The sequence below is a fragment of the Ruditapes philippinarum genome, unplaced genomic scaffold (genome assembly GCF_026571515.1).
Source record: "Ruditapes philippinarum isolate M1 unplaced genomic scaffold, ASM2657151v2 ctg735_1_1_1_1, whole genome shotgun sequence".
NCBI lineage: Eukaryota > Metazoa > Mollusca > Bivalvia > Venerida > Veneridae > Ruditapes > Ruditapes philippinarum.
Window position 1 is genome coordinate 34,338 of NW_026865931.1, and position 26,348 is coordinate 60,685.

Consider the following 26,348-nt stretch of genomic DNA (forward strand, 5'->3'; position numbering starts at 1 on the left):
GACATAACTTTTTTTACCAAACTGGCGAAAATAATTCATGAAAATAAATCAATGTGGCTGCGTGGGTTTCGTAACGAATTGTCATCGATGCTGTACAAAATAAATATTTATAAGTATATGTATATATTGATTTTTACCTGGTTAAAGTTTCTCTTTATCGGCATTTATTCAAATTAATTGTCAAGAGAGCTATTTAACAAAAAGAGCTTTAAATATTTTAGTATCCAACATTAGAATAACCGAAGTCGTTATAGTTACCGCCACGGACTGTTGCGACATCAGTCACGTGACCTTACCGGCTAGGGCTTTCCGCAGACGACATTTTACGGCAAACCCTTAATCTACACAGACGTTAAAATGTTTTGGATATTTGTAAGCAGTGCGCTTTTCCTCGGATACGGTATGTTGATACTTCAACATCTTTCTGTAAACTTAAATTGATTTAAAAAAAAAAACACGGTAAAATACGTACATAATGGTAACCTGGTTTTTAAAAAGTTTTGTGAGAATAAATTTGTTTTCAAGTAATTGATGGCACTATTTTGTAGTTACGTTCAATGTTCAGATTCACATATATCGATATTCCAATTGATTATCTTTTTTAACATTGTTTTCATATTCAATAACTTGTTCTCCTCGCGAATGCTCTACAATACATTCAGACAATGTTAGATTAGAAACTGAAATTAGAAACTAATTATCTATTTTCCAATCATTATTTACATTTGAACAAGGCAAGGATTAGCCATTTCACTACTTTGGAATTAAGATGTATAAAACAGTATTCACTCACTCACTCACTCACTCACCAACTCACTCACTCACTCACTCACTCATTCATTCATTCATTCATTCATTCACTCATTCATTTTCATAGCTATGATACCAGCGTTTCTATAATGTTTGGTAATTTTGTTCATTTATTCATTCATTTATTTTGATAGCTATGATACCAGCGTTTCTATAATGAAAAATGTTTGGTAATTTTGTTAGGAAATGTTTTATTTTATTTTCATATGTAATTAATGTGCATTTAATAACAGAGACACTTTTGCTTAACCTCTCTACTCTTCAGATATGACTATATTAAGAACATGAAAAAGTAACTATAAATCTACAGTTCCGCTAACCTTCACCAGTATAGAATTAATAACAATAGCATTAAAGCGAGGTCAGCCTTCACTACCATGCACGACATGCAGTCTGACCAAACCCTATACTGCTGTGTACATCTTGATTATTCTATATTTTTAATAAACGTTCTGCATGTTTTTAATGGATCGTTCCAGACAAGTCCATAGGTTAAGGGTTAAATACAATACTACAAAATGGCTTTGAATGGCATCTATATCATCTTATAAAAAAGAGGATTGTATTTTTTTTACATTTATAAACTTCCAATATCATTCATTCATTCATTCATTCCTTCATTCATTCATTCATTCTTTTTTTCTTTCTTTCTTTCTTTCATTCATTCATTCATCCATTCTTTCTTTCTTTCTTTCATTCTTTCATTCATTCATTCATTCATTCATTTATTCTCTCTTTCTTTTGTTTTTCTTCCGATTTTCTTTCATTCATTCTTCCTTTATTCTCTCTTTTTTCAGTCATTCTTTCTTTCTATCATTCCTTTTTACATTCATTTTTTTCCTTTCTTTCTCTTTATACTAGTACTTAGCATCGTTTAAGTTAAAAAAGCCCGCCCCTGCTGAGTTAATGATTATTGTTGTTGTTGTTGTTGTTATCGTTGTTGTTATAAAGTAACTTTATTATCACGCAGTGTCCTGTGGTACAGAGTACACGTTAGGAATGACTATACAGTCGCCGAGTGTCACGGAGGTCTATCTCGGACAGAAACTTGTTCTTCAAACCACAGCCACCTTTGCTGAAGCAGCAACTACAACGGGTAAACTAAAAAACAGTTGAGCCGCGTCACGACAAAACCAACATAGTTTGTTTGCGATCAGCATGGATCCAGACCAGCCTGCGCATCCGCGCAGTCTGATCAGGATCCATGCTATTCGCTATCAGTTTCTCTACTTGTAATAGAGTTGGTAAGCGAACAGCATGGATCCTGATCAGACTGCGCGGATGCGCAGGTTGGTCTGGATCCATGCTGGTCGAAAACCCATTATGTTGGTTTTGTCGTGACGCGGCTCATTTTCTACTGAACTATGAAAATGTGCATCTGAATTACTTTCTTCTCAGAATTCCGTATGGCAAATAAATAAATATTTGAATTTTAGAAACTGAAAAGAATTCATAGTGCAGCGATCTTTAAAATTTCACGTCAAAGTAACGAATAGGTTTTGATATGTTTTCTTTCCTACAAAACATAGCATTCTTGTATTATCAATAGCACCTTGAGATCGGAAGCAAAAATACCTTTTTTCGTAAAGGTGGATAAGTCATGACGACGTCATAGCAACCGGAGTGTTGCTATTAAAGGGACTCTTTTAGGGACCGGACTAGAAATATTTTTTTCCAAATTGATTTCCATTTGTTGTACGTGTAGACCAATTACTTGTGTGCAAAATTTCAGATCGTTCGATTACTCCGTTTTTCCAGGATAATCATCTTTTTTTGTGAAAAAAGACCCAACATTGAAAAGCGTTATAATGCTTTCACTCAAATTTGACTAAGAATAGCACAAAACAATACGATTTTCAATTCATTTCTTAGTATATTTCTTAATTATGTTTTGAATTTCTTATTGTTTAAATGCCCCAGATGATCTATGTAAGGAATTCAAATTTCATGGTTTTAGGCTTTTAAAACTAAGTGGAGTCCCTTTAATACAAACATATTTTCTTCTAATAAGACTTTAACATTTATCTGTAAAGCATACATATTTCTTATTAAAGTGTATATATGCTTAAAAAAATATTGTTTGAATTAAAAAAAAAATATTTCAAAATGCTTATATGATAAAAATATGGTAGTTAGTAATTATTGCTTTAAAAGCGAATGGTACATGCACGAAATTATTGCTTAACGGATATATATTTTTTCAAATTTGTTTACGTACAATATTCATGTGTATTAAATAACAGAGACACTCCATAAGATTATGGAACTTCTATAATTTTAATTTTGATAAATTTTATACAAATATTTTATAAGATTTAGCTATATACCCTTTAAAACACAAAATAGCACATGTTAAACCTATAGCGTACTTGAACGTTATTACAAGACCAAAAATATTGCCCATAAATTAAATATTACATTAGTTTTGTCCCATTACTAAAAATGAAATCATCAAAGCGTTGACCCATAATAATTGATAATTAACAATTAATATTAATTGAGACCTGATGCAAGCTAAACAACTAACTGTATAGCATTGCCTTCGATTTCCAATAAGTATCCAACTTTCCAGAGTTTACCAATAGATAGATTTTGTGCAGGTGTCTGTGACCGCACAGGTTATTGAACAAATATATGAAACTTTTATCATCCTTTTAATTTAAATAATTAAAACGGTTATAGGTTTCAGTGAGAATATCATGTTTTAAACTTGTGGCTACATAGTCAAAATATTGATCATGTGCCATTTATTCAACACCAATTGCATTGTTATACATACTTGAAACCCGGTAATATAAATGTGGTATTGTTGTTGCTTTTTATTAAAGAGTTAGTATAAATATCAAACTTCATGTTTAAGCACGTTTGCAAAAAAACTCTTGCAATTTATAATAACTATCGAATCCGCTTCCTGGGGTATAATATGAGGAATCAATGTCGTGATCCAAGTAGAGCTCGGACCCTTGACTGAAAGGCTGATACGTTAACCAACAAACATACCACCATTCCCCTACCACTAATACTGTAGTAACTTAAATAACTTAAGTCACTGAAAAAAAATCAGCTTCGTCTTATTGCGTATTCTTATCTAGTGAATTCAATCAATTTACATGAGCAAACCATATCTCTTTTCTGTCTCTAATCGTATGTTTTATTTCCCACGAAAACGTTAAAGGGGCCTCCAATAAGTGTGATCATGATGTGTAAATCGGCAGATTTTAATCCGATTTAACTAGACTTTTTAATACAAATCAATTCATTTCATTAACAAAGATTTAAAGAAAAACGTTTATTTCGCGGAACCTTTTCTCGATAAGTTTTTAATTTTTCTCGATAATTTTTAATGTGTGCCTATGATACAAAACAGGAAGAACATCAAAGCACTCGTAATCTCATTTGTATCATAGTTTGGGAACCTTTCTGTTGAAAAAGTGTCAGAGTTAAATCGTATACATATACATTCACAGTGCGGTAACTGGAGTGCCGCACTCCAGATCATGCCCGTTGATTGGCTCATTTTTGCTGGGGTTTACATATTGTGACGGCAGAGAAAGGGAAAGCGGCAGAAATATCAATATCATATTCAGATGCTCGATCATTGGTTACTTTTTCCCGGGGTTTAAAATTGTGACAATAGGGAACGTGTTTTTATGTTTGACTATGATACAACAGAGAAAGAACACCAAAACACTCGGCAATCTGATTTATACTTGGGGGCTACGCCCCCTCGTACAAATCAGATAGCCTCGTGTTTCGGTGCCCTTTCTATTACTTATACTCCGGAGCTACAACCCATCGTATAAATCAGATAACTTCCTGTTTCTGTATACTTGTAATCACAATAACGCATGATACATTGATATTGATGTATTACATGAGTTACCAAATCAGTTAAGGATTAAGTCGACACATTTTCCTTCTTTAAATAATTTAAACAAAACAATTCAGAACAAGGGCAATAATCAAAATAACTAAGACTACTCTCCCTTTATCCAATAAATCATTTAAGTTCGAAGTAAAGCAGATGTTTAAGAGAGATAACTCAGTATAGAACTCATTTGATTTTCAGGCGTAGTTATCGAGCTTATACCGTCCATTCAGTCGACGATTTTCGCTATTTGCAAGATATTGAGCTACACAAAGGGTTCGAGATTGACAACACCCGACACCACTCTGGATACCGGAAGTTTTGAGGGCAAATATGACTTGCACTACGGTCAGGATTATACAGACGAAACTGTATGCATTGTTTTATAGTTCATCAACATGTTTGTTTGTTGTTCATAACTTCTTAACATTTTGTATTGTTGTTGATGATGTTGTTTATTGTTGTTGTTGTTGTTGTTGTTGTTGTTGTTGTTGTTTCATCATTTGTAAATGTCCTAATGTACACGGTCAATGTAATGGTACATTCTGCTGTTTTTAAATGTGAACAAAAACGAAAAAATATATGTTCGAAGAATGTTAACAATAAAGCTATCACAATAACAAGGGGATATCAGCTTATAGTTCTAGATGAACTGTGAGACTGCTAAGAATAATGACTATAGCCCTTTCGGTTTTTGTATTTTTATGTTGTTTTTTTTCTTTCTAACGATTTGATAATTAGGAAACTATCTTAATATATGTATAATTATATTAATTCGAGCCGAGCCTTATATGATTTTGAATAAGACGCTTGATTTCCTCCGAATGACAAGATTTATTTTGCTAGTCTCAATAAAAATACCAGTACATAAAACATTCGCATACATCAGCGTTACAATTAATGACCACTTTTAAATTGGTGGCTTTGTTGCTAAACATTTTATTTACAACTTAGACAATGTTTCCTTATCTCTGTAGTTTACCGAAAATTTTATATTGTGGAACCAGGCTAAAATTAAATCACATACATGTAAACAGGTTGTCTCCAGAAAAAGGGGAACTGTTTCGTATTTGGACAAAACGCGTAGCTGTCAGAGCTGTTGCATTACACCGTCATAAAACATTAAAAGTTTTCAATCTAACTACTTGTTGACTTTTAGAAACTAGGAAACAAGTTCGTGTTAATTATGCCATTTATGTTTTAAAGCGAGGTCACGTGGGTCTGTTGTGTTGTCGGATTCCTTGCACATTACAATATTGCCTGAAGCGTAACCGTCTTGACGACTACTACTAGTACGGACGTAATGGAATTTTCGTGTCGTAACTGCCCTTTAATTTTAACAACTGCGCAGGATTCTATTCGACTCTTCTAAAGATATGCAGCACATAGCTGTGTAACACCGCACTTTGGGGTCAAGCGCACTTTGGGGTCCGACCCCAAAGTGCGTTACGTTCTTGGGGTTCGACCCCAGAGTGCGTTACGCACTTTAGGTTCCAATTTCGACCCCAAAGTGCGTTAAACAGGTACATATGCATTTTTTAACATTAGGCAAACGACCGCACTTTGGGTCATAGAAAATTAATGTTCATTATGTTTTAAATAATATATTGTAGTCAAAGCGAATGGTAAACAAAAAACTAGGTATTAAATAGACGCAAAACATGTGCCCTGGATTATAGTAGAATCAATAGGGATTTAAATGGTCTTGATAAGTAAGTGATGAACTTTCACCAAATAAATCACCTAATAAAGAATTTGTATCAATTATTAAGCTTAATTTTTTTCTCAAATTTTCCATATATTTTAAAAGAATTGTTTTTAGCTAAATGGATTATTTTCCCGTCTTTTTATTTACACATTTTATAGAAATATGATAGTCTTAGCATAGACAAAGGAATAAATTCTGGGTATGTGAGAAGTTAGCAGTGAACAGTGAGCTAAGCAAAAAGGCATTTTAATTTATATGTTGAAAGAGCCTTTTATTTAGCTAAATGTGACAATAAGAGCGGAGCTTTAGAATAATGTAAAATTCTCACTGGAGTTATAGAGGGGATTGTGGGGTATCGATCCCCCCCCCCCCCGAGGGTTAAAAATAACGTTTTAAAGGCCTATTATGCTTTTATTTGTTTTTCTTAAAAGCTTTTTCATTTTGATGTTCTTCTATATTATCCAAAAAATACACATTGGCCAATTACCTGAACAATCTCTTTCATTTGTTGCTTTTTGGCATTGATGAGTACAGTTATAGTAAATTAGTATTTTATATGGAAGTCAAATACTACAGTGTTTTGACTTATTTTATGACAAATGATTTCACATTTATTGCTACCTACTTTATTCAGGTAACAAGCATCTTACATTTCCCAGATACCATTATTTTAACATTATGAAATTCATGTTTGCTCTTTCTAAAAAAGTATGTAAGATTTCATATTTAAAAAAGCCTCTGGCGAACGGTTGTTACGGAACTTACAAAAATCCTTAAGTTTGTTGATAAGCTTAATAATGTATTTGTAAAAATCACTATTTATAGTCCGATCGAAAAACTTGATGTTTCACCAGAACATTGCAATAGAGTATATCTATAGTTCTTTGGAAAAAATATTAACTTCATTTTATTTCATTTCCAACATATTTAAAATGGGGCTCAATATGGCACCGAAAGTTATCAAGTAAATAACTGACAGAACGAGACATTTTTCGCAGCATCTTTTAATTTTAAGAATACACCATTTCTGTACTAGAGTATTTTAAATGGTGGCATAAAAGTGACATTCTAACACTATCGGAATTTTTTCTATATAAACAAAGAAGGCCCGAAGCGTGCATTATTCTACAACAATGCACTCGCCGTTCTTATTATCTCCCTGTGTATTTTCACGTTGAGGGTGCCATTTTGTTTGAAAAATCTGATAAATAAAAACATTTTTTTGTCGAATTTTGTTGTGAACACTATCTAAAATGAAAGAAAATGGTCTAACTAAGAAAATGAATCCGAACACCAATATCTTTAATTCAGTCGTTAACGGTGTACAGACGTTTAAAGTACGTGACGTCACAATGTAGCAACAAACAGCACGTGCAAAACAATCAAATCAAGTACGCTATTTTAATGTCGCAATCGAGTTAAGTTTTACATTTATTCCACTTTTTATAATTTGTATTTCGCTTGAAAAATTATAGAGTGAAATAAAATAAACATACAAACTTTTATCAACGTTTTCAAAACTCGTTATTCTGAAAATGTTTCTACACACGGTAGATTGAACGACAGTTTTTTTTTTCAACCCACTGGACAGCCTTTAAAGAACGTTTCTATCGGAAACTCTGAGGCGAAAACAAATTTAACCACCAAACATAAAGTCCAACTATAATAATAATTATATTCTTTCTTGACGTGTTACAATGGAAATAGATATTAATTCTTCGTGCATCATTGTATAATAATGCACGTTTTTCGTTCAAATGTTTTGTAATTAATCACTCAGGCCCATTGAAGAATTGACCCGATTTTCATAAAAATCCTTCAAAGCTTTAAGCATTTTTCTAATTCAGTGGAATATAAGGACCTTTTTAGATATTTTATTAAGCATTATTATAATTTACCAGTCATTTGTAACCACCTCCCTTGCCGCCGGGCGAGTGCGGGTTAAAAAAGAATCGTGTTTTGATGTTTGCGCTGTTCCGGGGCATAAGGCAGTAATGTTGTTATCTGAGTATCCCCCGCAGGGCGAAGATTTTACCAGTGGTCGGCTTGCCCCCGCCCCCCCCCCCCTGCTATTCTCAGGGGGTGGGGTTGAGTGGTGCATATTCATACCAATAACTGATCACGCAATCACAATCAACAGCCCTTTTTAAATAGACTCTAATATAATAGTATATAATAATAAAAAAAAACATTAATTATATAAAATTCATATAATTTAAAAAATGAGCCGAAAAGGGTCTGCCGAAACCAGACTTGCCCGGCCGAAAACGACTGGGCCGATTTCAAAAATGGGCCGAAATGTGACCAAACCACTGTGCTAGTTTTATACTCAACTATGGGCTGTTATGAGATGTGAAGGCTGTTTTGATTTGCTAAAATATGTACGAAAAACTAAAATAAAATATGAATGCAAAACTAAAATAAATATATGTATACAAAACTAAAAAAAAATATGTATGCAAAACTTAAAAAAAAAATTTCAAATGTCACTTTTATGCCACCGTAATTTTGTTATATGAACACAATTTTTAGATATTTCAAGTGGTAAAATTAATGAAACTTTCATCACTTAAGCATCATCAAAATATTGACCGCCATCTTGAACTCCACCTCAAATATTTCAATGTCGCAGATCGAAAATAAATCAGTACTCAGTATTTAAGCAGATCTCAGATGACACCTTTAGACCTCTGGAACCCAAAGTGCGTTGATATGTAGCATTTCTCGATTTTGACCCCAAAGTGCGTTTGACCCCAAAGTGCTGTGTTACACAGCTGAACATTACTTCGCAGTCATTTTACGCGTGCGTAAAACCTCCCTTGTCATAATTATATTGAATAAAACTTAAATGACTTTGTTTTAAATATGACACATGCGCAGTGTTTAATTAAATATACATGTACATGATATATCTTCAGTTGAAACAAAGATTCTACGATAGGGCTGTATTCACGATAGGGGATGTGCAAGGCGGTGTAACGGGCGGGGCTGAGGCCGATTATCAAATCGTCATAGAGTACGAAGTCGTGTATGTATCTGCCGCCGGAAATGCTGATCTGTCGGAACAAAGCATGGGCTCTGGTATGGAATACGACGGCGGGAACTATATCTGGATTAGCATATGTAGCATAAACATTAGGACGTCCGCTGGGGTAAACAATTGTTTATTTTTACATAAAAAAATATTTTTAAAAAATACACTTTGTTTTATTATATCAGTTAACCAACGCATGTGGTATAATATTGTTTGACTGTTTTACCTAACGAGTGTACATTTACTGATAGTCATTACTACTATGTTTTTTGTTTCTCTGCAAGTAGATGACAACTTCTTCTCAAAAATCACTTTAAACAGGTTTTTATAACAAATGGGATTACATACCTTGTCTTTTGTAATCGTAACAGAAATACAGGGTTCAAATCTGTTTTTTCTATTAGCAAGAGTAGAAGACAAGCGTTTGTTACGTTTTAGAGGGGTATTATTTGTTGTTGTTTTTATTATCATTATAATTACAAGAGTAATTATTTCTTTATTATTTATACTTTCATTAAAACAATAGTATGATATATCTAAATATGTATAATTTTTTTAATCGTGCGACAAGTTTACTGTTTAATTACAAACAGAAAATATAATTTAATGCGCAGAATGCCCGTATATCACAGTGCTATGACTGAACGAAGAAATTGCCGACATCTTAAATAAAGAGATTTTAGGGATATTTTATAAGCGAAGAAAGTTTCTCTCAATTTTTCAGACAGGGACCTCTGAGACATCTGACACTACGTTCGCAATAAATAATGGCGGCAGCGAAGACATCCAAGTGATGACGCCTAAAGAAATCTTGGTCACCATAAAAAGTCCAAGGTCGGCGTCAGCTTTGACGTTCGAGGTTGTCGGAATGAATAGTACGGACGTTGAAGGGTTCTCCGTGCAAAAAATAGAGTTGGTGTCCGTGGGTGAAGCGTATGCGTGTAATACTATTAAAGAAAACATTTACGTGCACGGTTATAGCACGTGTCCATTGAGTTCATCTTTGATTCTTGATCTGGGAAAACCGATTAATGCAGGTTAGCAAGCACAGTTAAAACAGAATTTTTTACTGTGTTGTTTATATAGCCCCAACTACTAGTATACTTCTTTATGAAAAAAAATGGGGTCTACTAAAAAGCTATTTTAATTGCCTGTGCAAAGCAGAATATGACACGTTTGAAATTCATAAAGCAGATATCCATAATTATTGTAAAAGTAATACAAATGTAAACTTCGTACCCGCCGTCTTGGATGTAAAAATAAACAATTATTACTTTGGATTTAATAATTTGAGGAACAAATTACCGATGTTTTCCATATGTGTTATTGCTTGCCGGATGGCCTTATGCGTCTGAGATATTCCTCCGCCAGGACAGCTGTGGTAAAGTCATATGACCGTAGTCATGTTATTGTGACTTAAAAGGTATAAGTTATTATTATAGTTATAATTCTTGTTTTTACTAATTTGTCACTTTATTATTTTTGCAATATAGAGTCCAAAGAGCCGTCCCCAGATACTAACAAGTATGCCTTAGTAGTAAAAGCCGTGCTGATGGTGGATAATCCAAACCTTGTAGGTGAAACACTAGGGGTTGGTTTTGGATTTGATATCGACGGTAGTGAGGTTTGGGTCACTGACATTGACCTTAATGTGATTGCTGCTCCTACACCGCCTGCTGTAAGTTGTATTGTTATTTTAACTAACTTTTTAATTGCGTAACATTTTTTATTTATATAGTTTTATATATGCCATTGTTTGGAACATTTGTTGCATTTATGAAGTCTTTAAATTAATGTTATAAAAACTACATTGTATCACATAAAATGACATGACACGACACGATATATGATTAAATTACACAACACTATGTAACATTGACTTATGATGCAACACGATATAACATGACATGATACTACACGGTTGACATAACACGGCAAAGCAAAACATGACATAACAGGACACGACATTTTCAGTGATGTACATTATATGTCACTGTGAAAATACATGATACCAGAAAAATGTAACACAGGCAATATATACATGTTTGTTTCTCTTACATTTCTAGATATGTTCATAAAGTTTAGACTTGTTTTATATAATCTAAGAAAGGTTTATCTTATTTAAGATATGTTAAGATATGTTCATAAATTAAGATAAATTTGAAATGTGCTTATGTACTTCAACAGCAGTTTATATGATCTAAATAATCCGTGTACCTAGCATATGTTTATATAACTAAACATTTGTTTACATAATTAAATATACTAGTATGTAAATGTATTAAAACATAATATTTTATATAATGTTTGCTATGGTTAAATAATTTAAGACATATGATTTTTTTAATCTAGGTCACGTTCATTGCGACAGGAGATAGCGGCCAAACGACAATATCGCCAGGTTTTGCAGGTGGTGCCTCCATAGCCGTTACGATTCCAAGGGGAACAAACCCACATTTTACTTTTAGCATCACTTCAACGGCTAATTCAGCAGTGACCAATGCTTTGAGCATTCTAACAAGTACGTTATCTCAATTTTCCCTCAAGAATCCTAAATTGTATGAAGATTACTAGACTTTTTACTTAGAGCAAACCAGAAAAAATCATCCTTTCAAAAAGATCATTTTTATACGATTAAACACATTCCAAAGCGTGGGACACACCGTTTTTTTTTTTGGGGGGGGGGGGGTTACATCACAGAATACGTCATAATGCCTGAAAGAGGTTTCTCAGTAAAGCTAAAAATGTTTGACCTAAAACTGGAAACTCGCTATATGACCCAAGTCGAAAGTCGTTATCTGGCCTTAAGTGGACATTCGCTATATGGCCTTACACTTGAAATGAATATCCAATAAATGTTGAGAGTATCCTTTTTCGTTTTTTAGCATTAACTGAATGTATGTTTGTAAACACAGAAAAATCGCAGATCCGAAACATTTTTTTTCGTTTAAAAGCTAAACATGATCAGAAAAATCACTTTCTTGATTTCGTTTTGACGTCTAACCATGTGTAGAAAATCTAATTCTTGATTTCCTTTTGACGTTTAAACATGTGTAGACAAATCTAATTTGACGTTTTACTGGACCTGGATAAATGTTAATTTTGATTTGACGTCAAACCGGATTTTGAAAAATCTTAGAATTGATTTTAATTTGACGTCCAAGCAAGTCTTAATTAATCTAAATATAGATTTTTCTATTGCCGTTTTACCTGGTCTGGGTTAACAGGGAATTTTTCATGAATGAGCTATTCTGGAGCGTTGTATCTTTACGGAGTCTGCAGTATCAAAGCACTGTAAATATTGGTAAAGCAAAGCAAGCACAAGCAAATCATTTAATACAGTGTAGGGTGTACGGAATGCCGTTAGGGCCATTGCCTATGAATGTGTTGATCTGAAACGCGATAGTCGATAGTACGATGGTGAAAACGCGAAATCACGAAACTACGATGGTGAAAACGCGAAAGCACGATGATGAAAACGCGAAAGTACGATGATGAAAACGCGACAGTACAATACTACGATGATGAAAACGCGATAAACTATCGTGTTTTCACCATCGTACTGTCGCGTTTTCATCATCGTAGTTTCGTGATTTCGCGTTTTCATCATCGTACTGTCGTGTTTTCATCATCGTACTATCGCGTTTTCACCATCGTACTATCGCGTTTTCACCATCGTACTATCGCGTTTTCATCATCGTACTGTCGTGTTTTCATCATCGTAGTATCGCGTTTTCACCATCGTACTGTCGTGTTTTCATCATCGTACTATCGCGTTTTCATCATCGTACTATCGCGTTTTCATCATCGTACTATCGCGTTTTCACCATCGTAGTTTCGTGATTTCGTGTTTTCACCATCGTACTATCGACTATCGCGTTTCAGATTAACACATTCATAGGCGATGGCCCTAACGGCATTCCGGAATGCCGTTAGGGCCATCGCCTATGAATGGTTTGATCTGAAACGCGATACTCGACAGTGCGATGATGAAAACGCGAAATTACGAAACTACGATGGTGAAAACGCGACAGTGCGATGGTGAAAACACGATAGTTTATCGCGTTTTCATCATCGTAGTATCGTACTGTCGCGTTTTCATCATCGTACTATCGCGTTTTCATCATCGTGCTTTCGCGTTTTCACCATCGTAGTTTCGTGATTTCGCGTTTTCACCATCGTACTATCGACTATCGCGTTTCAGATCAACACATTCATAGGCAATGGCCCTAACGGCATTCCGTAAGGGTGAGGGGCTGACAAGAGCAAACCATGTTCAAAACTGGAAAGTCAAACGAGTATAAAATCTGAGGCATTCAGAAATCTTTAAATAAAGTGCAATTAAAGTTGAATTAAACACGTTAAGTAAAGTAACACAATGTAAAAACTAAAGATTTTGTCGTTGTTGTTTTCAGTTAATCCAGTGTCGCACGGTGATAATATTCCATGTCCTATACCAAGTACAGCCATTAATATTGTACGAGTTGAAAGTACGACGACACCAGGTCTGTTTGAAAGCGCAAGCTTGTCTGTAAACGTTTCTAACACAAATATGCAACCGAATACAACGTCCGATTCTGACGTTTATAACTTTAACGTTTATGTTATGATGATGCCGTCGGCTACAGAGTCAGAGACTTTTGATTTAAATATTCAAATTGACAGTCAGTCGGTGCAGGTGGTTACATTCACTGCTGGGGGTCCTGGAGAATATCCAGTAAGTATAAAACATTATCTAGTTTAAACATATTTTATTTAAGCTCGGTTGCGAAACAAATTCTTGCAATTTATATTAATCACTTTCGAGTCAACTTCCTCGAACCAACCAGTACTGGTGTCATATGAAGAAATATGGTCTTGATCCGAGTAGTGCTTGAACCTTTGATCCCTGGATTGAGAGGCAGACAGCTTTTTACACGACCTGTCGAATAGAATATGCTGTCAAACATATATGGAATATTTTTGCCCAGCAACAAATCTAATAAAATAACCTTTGCAGTTATTTAGATGACTGGATTTGCAAAGAATAAAGCAAAAACCTTTGGATTTTGTTAAACTTTCAAATAGTGTTCAAGGAAAACTAATGTACATACTATTTAAGCAAAACTGCAGTTTAGATTAATTATCAGACTATTTTTTATTTAGACTGTTCCAATACTTTAAGTGTTTAACGTTGAATATCATGATTTGATATATTCAGGGTTTACGTGTACCTTTAAAGTTTATCTTCGTCCTTAAATTATCAATAGTTTTACAAGTATATTTTCACAGTTCATTGAATGTCGTCTTCAGATTTTTAACCTTTTAGTAATAATTTAATTTATGTATACCATTAGAGGCAAGTCATACCTTCAGAGTATTTATTTTCCTTGAAAGTCTTATGTTATTTCCTTTTTTCCAGATATTGTTGAATTTATAGTTTATTTATATATTTGTAGGAGAACGTCAACTATACCTACACGATTGACTGCGGAAATACCCTTAAATTAAGTGGTTCTGTGTTGTCCTACACAGTTACCATTGATACAACACCTGGGATAACTGCTGGGAGCATGACCATTGAAACCCCCATCCCTGTTAACATATCAGACTCGTATTTGGAATTCGTCAGTGCTACAGTCAAAAATAAAGGTGTCAATCCAGTCTGCATACCTTTTGGAGAATTAACAGCGGTCGTAACTGACTGGTAAGACGTAAAGCCTATACATGGTATCAAATAAATATTATTTTCAAAGATTCAGGCATATTTTGTAACCATTCCCATTTCATAAATATTAGATCGAGTATATTATGTAATTCTAGTAAAGTAACTATTGTACTACGCTGACAGTCAAATAAATATCATGAATCATTTGGGGAGAAAAAACAGGTCTTAGTTTTTAATAAAAGTCATTATTGTTTACTAAGTCAGGTTTTAAAATGAGTAGAATGCCAGTCGTGAAATCGAAAAGCTGACACTTGTTTACAGTATATATAATATAATAATTATTCTTGGGTATGCCAATATTAAAAGCCAATGATACTTCCAGACTAACAGATTACAACAGTCAGTTTGAAGCATAAGTTTATGAAAATCCGTCGTCACATTTTGTATCATAAGAATATTTATCATGCGCCCTCGTGAACAAGAGCATCAAAATATTTTACCTAATCACCACTTTCAATGTGAATTTGAGATGCCGAAGGTGACGAAAATCATCGAAATGTTAAAATAATTTTATTTTAGTATTTACAATATTATAAGTATATCTGTACAAAAGTATACAAATCCAGTAAATGAATAGATATGTTAAAAATCTGTTGCTAATAGGTCTTAGAATTTTTATGACAACCTTTAAAGTTAGAGAACATTGCTAGTTTATTCATTATACAGCAATATTACCAGAAATTCCTTCAGAACAAAATTAGCAATAGTTGTAATATATGAATATGGAATGAGAAGAGACGTAACTCTGTAAGTTATATTGCAAATCCTTGCAATGGGAGTTGCCTCCCTTAAATTATGCAGCATGTCAGAATAGAATGGCCGTACACAAAATACTTTTATCTTGTAAAATTATGTAATTGAACTATTTTGTATATTGTCATGTATAGATGAAAAATTAAAAATATTATATAAACATGTTATTACGTATGCATTTAACAGTAAAAAAAATAACATATACAGGAAAGGGTGAGAGCAAAGGGCGAGCATTATACTTCTCTTTTTGGTTTATCCGAAATAAGGTTGAAAGTTGTAATACACAAGGAAGGAGGATAGATATCATGATGCTATAAGATTATAAAGAAGAAAATGATATCGTTGTTAGCTTTCTTTAATTGTTATTATAGCAGTTAACGATTTTTTTAAATATTTTTAGGGAAACTGGTTCAGGTCTCAAAGATAAAGGTTCAATCTTCGTGCCGCTGATGTGTAACGTAGAGATCGACTCTACTGATGAGAATGCAAACAAAGTGGATATCGAGGTGAAAGTTAAACTCATTGATAGTGCTGAAAAGAATGCGGCTGATCGAACTGACTTGGATGAGTTTGGCATTGGAGTGAAGATTGGAAACAAAATTTGGGTAGCTAGTTGTGGATTCAACACGAAAGCACCGGTAATGTCGTTTACCAAAATTTATCAAAATAGATATAAATCATTAAAATGATTATAAAACTTGTAAAAGAAAGAAGGAATTTGAACTACTTTTCGATAATATTCATCGGCCGAAACAGTCATTTTTACGGTAAATCCGGGATATTTGCATCTCTAAGTGCTTAATATCCAGGCTGGCTGGTTAATGGATAGATCCCTATATGGTCATAGCCTGTCAAATTCCTATTATCAGATAAGTGCAAAACAATAAGAATTTTACTAATTAACAAAAGATCAAATGTCAATGTTTGTGGTTAAATCATTTGCTATTTAAAAAAAGCTCAGATTATGGATCTATCATTACATGTACTTTATAACTTTGTACACAAAGTTGAATGACAATGTTTTTTCTTTTCTTCCTTTCCTTCTATTGCTCTAGATTGACGACTTGAAACGTTACAATGGCGTGACAATTGAGGATGGATATGGACCAGTACCTTTCCCGGCTGACCTGGAGCTACAATGGAGTCCGGATAATGTCAATTTCCATACCCATAACCACCCAGTGAGAATTATTTTAATTAAATATCAAAATTATTTGATATTTGTTTTATAAAATCAAGTAAAATATTGCAATGATAGATGCGTGTTATATCTTCAACTTTTATCTAATTAAACATGTATGTATATATATATACCAGAAAGCAAATAGAAACAATTTTTGAAATGATAAAGTCTGCAACAGTTTTCTATAAGAGTCAATTTGAAACTGCAAAAAGTTTATTTTAGGATGCACGCTTGTGTACTTTTCGTTTAATGTATTATATTTATTGTACTTGTTTAAACAGTTTGGTACAGGTGTTGCTGGTACTGGCACGACAACCTATCCGATTGATCCACCACTGTATGCACGTTATGCGAGACTCATAAACAATGATGGGGGTAACGGTACAGAATATACTTTTGAAACCACGGGTGAGTTAACTTTTACCATTGCGTAGGCGTTCTCATACAATTAGAAATGTATCTTTCTAAGTTACTAGTATAGACATTTTTACACTATGGTATTTCCATAGAAACGGAAGTAGCTTTCGCACATGCGTATTTTGCGTAGGGCAAAAAGAACAATAGCGAAATATTACATTTTATCATTATTCAACAACTTCATTAACAATGTGATATAATCTAAATTATCATCTAAAAATTAAGAATAGTTTATTTGATAAATTACATATGCAATTGTTAATCTGAGCAATTAACTTGGATTTTCTGCAATTGAGCCGCGTCACGACAAAACCAACATAGTGCGTTTGCGACCAGCATGGATCCAGACCAGCCTGCGCATCCGCACAGTCTGATCAGGATCCATGTTGTTCGCTTACCAACCGTATTACAAGTAAAGAAACTGATAGCGAACAGCATGGATCCTGATCAGACTGCGCGGATGCGCAGGTTGGTCTGGATCCATGCTGGTCGCAAACGCATTATGTTGGTTTTGTCGTGACGCGGCTCATTTACGCATTTATTAATTTGAAAAATAACAGAAAATATTACAACATTAAGTCTTTTTCAAAGGATAAATCCATTATTTAAACTTTATGAAATAAAGGTTTCATTTTTTTAGAGTGTAGACGCATAACTTAAAATTTATTTGAAAAAGGTTAACCTTGTCTACAGAGGACGTATCATATTAATTTTTCCTGTACTTTTTATTTGTGTGCCATTAAGATTCGGGACTTGTTTATATAATTATAAGACCCGTTTAACTTATGTTAAGTTATACAGGAATGTATAGATTCCATTTCAATGAAGCTGCATGTATTATAGACATTCATAAAAACTTTTTTTTCTCTCCCTTTTTGTATATTTATACTTAAAGACCTCGGTGGAGCCGATTATAAATGTTCTGAAATGTTCATATCGTCCACTTAAATATCGCCTGCTTACTTTGATGCCGATATGTCACATAGCTGCTGTTGTTGTTGTGTGTGTGTGTGTGTGCGTGCGTGTGCGTGCGTGCGTGCGTGCGTGCGTGCGCGCGCGTGCGCGTGTGCGGTGTGTTTTTTGTTCTAATTTTTCTTCATTTTATCACGCGGACTGATAATATTTATATATAATTCGAATACATCTTTCGTTTTAGCGGTCAGTGATGACATTGACTTCCACGGGTCGACCAGTTCCACAATTAACTTGATGTCACAAGTGCAGTTCCTCCTAGATGGTAACGAAACCACATGTCTGACGCTGCCGTCAACCGCCTCCACTGAAACCGCCACTTATTACTGGGCTAACTTTAAAACATCCGTGTTTCGTGTCAATGACACTGCCGCTTTTAACCTAAAACTGACAGGACATGGACTGCAATGTAACACGTTGGCTGGACCTCAAGTCACTCTGGTGAGATGTTCTTTAATTTGTTAAAAGCACGTTTTATATGTACATGTACTGACTTTATGTTTACGTTAGTTTTTCACATGCTGCAACTCTCATCTGGCATTGGGGCAAACTTTTCACATGCTAGAGGTGACGTCATGAATGAAGTTATACACTCATACGCTACTTTGAGAAAATACAATAAAAGCCCATTATAAAGACCACCAACGGGCCTTACCAAAAAGGTCTTAAATGTAGTAACGGGTGAAATGACAAGTTTTCAATGAAAAACCAAATATTCACACAAAAAATTATCTAAAATATCCTTAAATGCTCGTATGCAAAAATCAATATCTGGCATGCATTTGTTTGGATTGAAGTGTATCATTTCCTCTGGTACCTACCAATGGGTGGTAGATCTAAAGCTTACTCCCGACAGAGCCCAGGACCGTCCCGGTAAGTTACTGGGATGATCCTGGACGATCCGGGGTGAAATCAATGATGCGGTCATACTTACTCCGGCAGCACTACGATAATTCCCATCTCACCACCCAGGATGAACCCCGGACAATCCATATGAAGCTATGGTTCATGCCGGCGCTTCCCCGGTCGTTCCGGATGCAGCCGGCAGAGCCCCGGTTAACCAAGGCAGAGCCACGGTCGATCCAGGCAGACAGAGCCCCGGCAGAGCACAGGACGATTCCGGCAGAGTCCTGGTAGAACCCCGGTGGAATGAAAACGCGCGAACATGATAACGTTGATAGATAATTTTCATTTGATATGTTCCAGAACAGTAATTCATGATGATTTTCCGAATCCTTATGCAAGACTGGACAGAAGAGAAATGGGGAAGGGTTTTAATACAAACAAGTAAAATCATCGCAAATTGTCGTGATTCTTTTGAAATGAACCAGGCTTTCTCGGGGCTCTACCGGGATTAACCGTAGCTCCATCGACATCCTCCGGGGGCCGGCATCCTCCGGGGCTCTGTCGGCATTCACCGGGGCTCTACTGTAGCTCTACCGGCTATATCATACCCCAAATCATCCCCGGTTTGTGCCGCTACGGTGCTTCCACCTTCCTGGCAATGCTAAGGATGAAGCCGACAAAGCTGTACTTCCCGGATCACCCCGGACCTCCCCGGTGATATTAGATAGTTTATTCCATCCGGGGTCGAAGGCCAGATGTAACTCCAGTTGTACCCCGGTCGTTCTCGGATCACCTTGGACGCCTACAGGGGCACTACTGGGGCTCTGCCGGGATGTGAGACTGAAGCTTAACTCGGCAAGCCTCATTACTGCCTCAAGGCAATTACCTTAGGTACGGAAATTCGATCCGATCCACACCATAGAACAGGAATTATCAATCTAAACAATAAATGAGCCGCGTCACGACAAAACTAACATAATGGGCTTGAGCATCCGCGCAGTCTGATCAGAATCCTTGCTGTTCGCTATCAGTTTCTCTACTTGTTATTGGGTTTGTAAGCGAACAGCATGGATCCTGATCAGACTGCGCGGATGCGCAAGCTGGTCTGGATCCATGCTGGTCGCAAACCCATTATGTTGGTTTTGTCATGACGCGGCTCATATAAACGATGCACATGAATTCTTTGTACTAATAAAACCAAATGAGTTTGATACTATGGCATGCACATTACTATGGCATGCACATAGATTAACTAGGACAAATTTAATCTGTCAAAAAAAATATACATGTTTTTATTTCCTTATTGGTGATAATTATTAACCAATTAGCACTTATATTAATATTGTAGTTTGTAAAAAAAAATACAGTTTAGCATGGCTAAACATTCTTCAAAACGAATAGTTAGGCTTGTTATGGATTCCTTAAGAATGTTGCATATACACTGCGATATACCGTATCCCGGATGTTGCTCGATATTATGAGGACTTTCATCCCATTTCGCAACTTTAAACGGGGAACAAATGTAAGTTCAGCAACGATAATTAGTTATGATATAAATTTTATAGAAAAACAAATATTTATATTATTTCTCTAGTCCCTGAAAACCCATAATTGTTGAGAACTAGCTTTGAAATGTAATTAAGAGGTAAATATTATGTTTCTTTGCTTAAGAAATAAATAACATCGAATCAGTCGAAATTGTTGTTTTTGTGCATATACATGTACTTCCTTAAAAGAAAAAGTTGAATCGAATGAAATTTGATAACGATGATAAATATTATGTTGTTAATGTTCAATTAACAAAAGAATGTCAGATGACAACGCTTTTTAAGAATAAATACACATGTCAGTGTACCGGGTATTGCTTTTGAGTTGCTGGCCGGTGTCACGAGTATTGCTTTTTATTGTAACGAATGTTGGTTATCAATTTCGAGTAAATGCGTGGAGTAGTCGCAGAGTATTTACCACATTCAATCTTAAATATTCCTTATTGTGTATACCTATTGACACTATATGTGCAACATATGCAGGGTTCGGAGGTTCTTTACTGAAAACATGTACGAATAATTCATAGGCAGTGAGATTTTCATTCCTGCTCATGAAAAGACTCAGTCGAACAAAATCAGCAATTTTCTGTGTTTACAAAGTTCTCGTTGCTATCGAAGGATCAACCTTTCAGAATGTATTTGTAATTATTGCATAACTTACTATAACACAAAATTGCATCGAAAGTGCATTGATGTTGCCTCAAGACTGTCAATATTAGCCGGTTTTGAGCTAATGTGATCAACCCACTTCCTACTATGCCATATAAAGGTAACTCTCGGTCATTTTGTCAGAAGTATCTCTAGATACATTGTATTTAAAAACCGTTAAGATAAATGAAATAGCTATTAGTTTGGAAAATATCGTCGATTTACTTACTTTCGTTCCCCGTTCAAAGAAAGTCCTCATAATATCGAGCAATATCCGGGTTACTTTGTTTTGTTTGTTTTGTTTCATTTTACGCCTTTTCCCAACAGTATTTCAGTCATATAGGCGGGTAGTTTCCTAACCATCGATCCTGGAGAAATACACCAGTACTAGACTACCTTCCTCCGCGCTAAACTACCAAAGCATCTCCCGGGGATCGAACATCCGGGGTACGGTATACCACAGGTTTTCTGTATTAATTTGTGCCATAAGCTAAGTCCATCTGTGTACACAATCCCGACTAATAATATCTGTCATATGTTTGAGGTTCGGAATATTCCGATCCGAACCGCAAACTTATGTCAGATATTTTTATCTTGCATATTCTTCCATATTCCATTTTTACCTTAATATGAAAATCTATGTCATTACACCCGTAGCTTTTTTCTTACAACATCGTATGAAATTACAACTTCATTCATATCATCCTAAGCATGCCATTGGCAGCACGCGACTCATCTGACTCACTGTATGCCAGATGAAATTTCCGGCACGGAAACGCCAGTCTGATATACAAAAAAACACCATCAGAGCATTAGAATAGTAATGGTTAAATTTCCGTGTTTTAAAGAAACACAAATCTTCTTGAGGAGGCGTACTGCGTTAACGAAATGATCCTGCAATTCACGTTTGATGTAACAGGTTTATATTGCGTCATGACGTAATATGTCTCTATTACGTCAGGACCATCGTCATCAATGATTCCTCGGAGGACATTCTACAAGTACATGGTATAGAAACTCATGCTCACTATTAGATAACTTGTTTCTTTTCTTCTGAAATTAGGTCATGCACCCAAAGAACTCGGACACACTCACATTTCTGGGAAGACGCAAGAAATGCAAGGTAACAAACGAGGTTGCAGGACCGCCGGTGTCATGCACTTATGAGTGCGCATGCTCAGATGCGACTACGTGTGCTAACGTCAGTCTTGTCCTCTATTATGACGGAACAGTGACAAGTGACTACAAGCTATGTGACGTATCGGCAACACAGTAAGCAGACAATATTTAGCAGATGACATAACGATATTTAGCAGACAACATAAACATTTCAGAATTCTTTTAAAGGACTTCACTGATGTGTCAAAGCCTAAAAACATACAATTTTAATTTCTTACTTAGATCATCTTGGGCACTCAAAACAGAGAAATATGGAAAACGTAATTAAGAAATATAAAAAGAAATCAATTAAAATTTGTATTTTTGGGCAATTCTACGCCCGAATGGAGTAATAACTTAAAAGCGTTGCAACGCTTTTCAGTTTCAGACCATTTTTCACAATTTGAATAATTACTCCGGAAAAGGGAGTGAGCAAATAGCCTGAAATTCCGCATGTTCTTCTGTCTGCCTTTTTAGGATTTTTGGTTTATTAATATGTTCTGTCCTAAATGCTATAAATTAGGTCAAGGTTCAAAACATTTACATAACTTACAACCCAGTGACAACATTTACTTTTTTTATGAGTGTCACCAGAACGTGTTTTATAATACACACATTATATTGTTAGTATAAAAGGAAGCATACAATGAAATGGAAAAGGATAAATAATTGTAAAATAAAGTATAATGCTTGCAATCATTTTAGATGTATCTTTTGTAAATTTTTGCGAGTGCGTGTATAAGGATGTGTGGGCACGCAGGATTGCAAGTTTTTCCTCTTGCATTATATCAATTTAGGCAATCTTACTTAACTATCGCCCTTATCACTGCTTAATTTCGGAAGGATTGTGACTTTATGATTGTTATTGTTTATATTGCATCTGTGTATATATGTGTTCATCTGTGTACGAGCTCTTAATTAAGGAAATCAATTGCCATCAAGATGTAATGAATTTAATGGCACATTATGCCTCAGAAATGAATAAATTTTTACTTTTTTAACTTAGAAAGGGCAAACATGAATTAAATAACATTTAAATAATGATTTCAGAGTAATATTAAGGCTTGTAATCTAAAGTAAGTAGCGATAAATGTAAAATAATGTGTCATAAAAGTGGCAACATGTAAACAAAGTAGTACATTGTGTATTTTGACTTCCATGCAAAATACTAAATGACTATTAATGTAAGAAGCAGATGAACATTATGGTTCATGTAATTTGCAAAGAGTAACAGTTTGGAAACTTTAAAAGTATACCAAAAATAAAAAGCTTTTGAGAAATATAAATATAAACATTTCTGAGGCATAATGGGCCTTTAAAGAATACTATTATAGAATGCAACCACTACGGTATGTAATAATGTTATGAATTATGTAATATTAAAATATATTTTATGATATTTTAAAGATTCAACATGAATTCATAAACTTATTACATGTATTAGATTACAAAAATGACTTAACAAAAACTATACTATGATAATGAATTTACATGTAATAATAAAAATATAATACGATTTTTGAATGACCAAACTTGTGATAACGATACACTATTATATCTAAATAAATCAACATAATATCATGTTATGGAATATAAATTGAAATGAAACACCATGTAAATGTCAAATTTTCAATGTTTTATAATGTAACAAAAGATTACAATATTAAGTAAATGAATCATTATGTTGTAACAAAGAGTTCTAATAATATCTGATTGAATCAATATGTAATAACAAAACTATACTATGATAGTTTAATGAATTGACATGTATAAACAGAAAATTCTATACGATTTGAACGCAATTCATGAAAACAAAGATAAACTATGATATTTTAACCAATTAATCTGTAATAACAAAGATATATTATGATATTTGAATGAATCAAAATGTAATAACTAGGATATACTATGATATTTATATCAACTGTGATAACTAAGATATACTATTACATTTGAACGAATCAATCTGTAATAACAAAAATATACTAGACATTTAAATGAATCAATCTGTAATAACAAAGATATACTATGATATTTGAATGAATCAATCTTTGATTCATCTGTAATAACAAAAATATACTATGACAATGGATTGAATCAATCTGTAATAACAAAGATATACTATAATATTTATATCAACTGTAATAACTAAGATATACAATTACATTTGAACGAATCAATCTGTAATAACAAAGATATACTATGATATATGAATGAATCAAAATGTAATAACTAAGATATACTATTACATTTGAATGAATCAATCTGTAATAACAAAGATATACTATGATATTTGAATGAATCAATCTGTAATAACAAAGATATACTATGATATTTGAATGAATCAATCTGTGTAAAGATATACTATGATATTTGAATGAATCAATCTGTAATAACAAAGATATACTATGATATAAGAATGTGTCAAACTGTAATTACAAAGACATATTATGATATTTGGATGAATCAATCTGTAAAAACAAAGATTTACTATGATATTTGAATCAATCAATGATATATTTCAATGATATTTGAATCAATCTGTAATAACAGATATAACTATTATATTTAAATGAATTAAACTGTAATAACAAAGATATATAGTATTTTAATGAATCAATCTGTAATAAAAGATATATACTATGATATACTGCAAAGATAAACTATGATATTTGAATTATTTAAATCTATAAATATATACTTTTATTGATACTCTGTGATATTTAACATGTAAACACAAAGATATTTATATAAAATTTGATTGAATCAACATGTGATGATAAAGATATAATATACATATGAACAATGAATCTTGTGGGTGGTTTTGTGCTTAATATAAAGATTTAGAGTCAATTTTCTGCTCTTAATTTCACATATAATTACATATTTGCACCTGTGACATTTTTACATATTACTAAAATCATTTCAAGGTCTCGATTTTTATGCATCATTTCTCCCTGTTTTGCTTTTTTTATCACGTTCAATTTCCTGTAAATTTAATAGCTCTCAATACATACAATGTACATGTACTTATATTTATGCACGTCATAGATACACTTAGTGTTAAAGATAGCAAGTTTTTTTACTAATGAACACAGATAAATTTAAAGCATGCATACAGATTCATGCAAATGTTCGTGATTTTTTTCTTCTGTAAATGTATTAAAAGTAAAATATTGTTCAATAATGAATAAAGGAAGTAATTTAGAATTTGCAGACAGCATTTACAATTTATGTAAATTACAAAAGTAGGTCAGAATATGCAAAAAATATCCAATACTGCGTAAATCACGCATTATAAATATGATGATAAATACTGCAAAATCAGTCATTGTTTACATATTATATGTAAATTATTTCTTGAATTTTAAGAGTATATTTTATTTATTAAAATGCTTGCAAATTTTTCTCAAAAATGATTTTATTGAAAATATTTTTTGACTCATCTGGAGGTATAGCAACTTTAATATTCAATATAAATACCGACAAGCAAACGGGTTTATCAGCATTGGAAAAGAGATGATCCTTAAATCACTGTTTGTAAATTATACAGTTATGTTAGCTCATATTCAAACCAAGTTAATTCATAAAACAACAATATTCCGCCCTCATATAAATTGTATTTTGTTTTCGATAATTAAAATTTTATAATTGTTACTTTCTTAGCTTGCTTATTAAAATATTTGCTTCAAAAATG

The 26,348-nt window shown here is 33.7% G+C and overlaps 1 protein-coding gene across 1 annotated transcript; it reads left to right on the forward strand.

Annotated features, from left to right (window-relative positions):
* The first annotated feature begins 240 nt into the window (after positions 1 to 240).
* On the forward strand, positions 241 to 26,348 carry LOC132730768 (uncharacterized). The gene is made up of 14 exons (XM_060716758.1): positions 241 to 400; positions 1,781 to 1,906; positions 4,880 to 5,049; positions 9,305 to 9,538; positions 10,145 to 10,457; positions 10,914 to 11,098; positions 11,773 to 11,941; positions 13,836 to 14,137; positions 14,859 to 15,106; positions 16,281 to 16,518; positions 16,936 to 17,061; positions 17,345 to 17,471; positions 18,637 to 18,893; positions 22,557 to 26,348. The coding sequence occupies exons 1-14, from the start codon at positions 358 to 360 to the stop codon at positions 22,767 to 22,769; spliced, it is 2,751 nt and encodes a 916-aa protein (XP_060572741.1). The 5' UTR covers positions 241 to 357; the 3' UTR covers positions 22,770 to 26,348.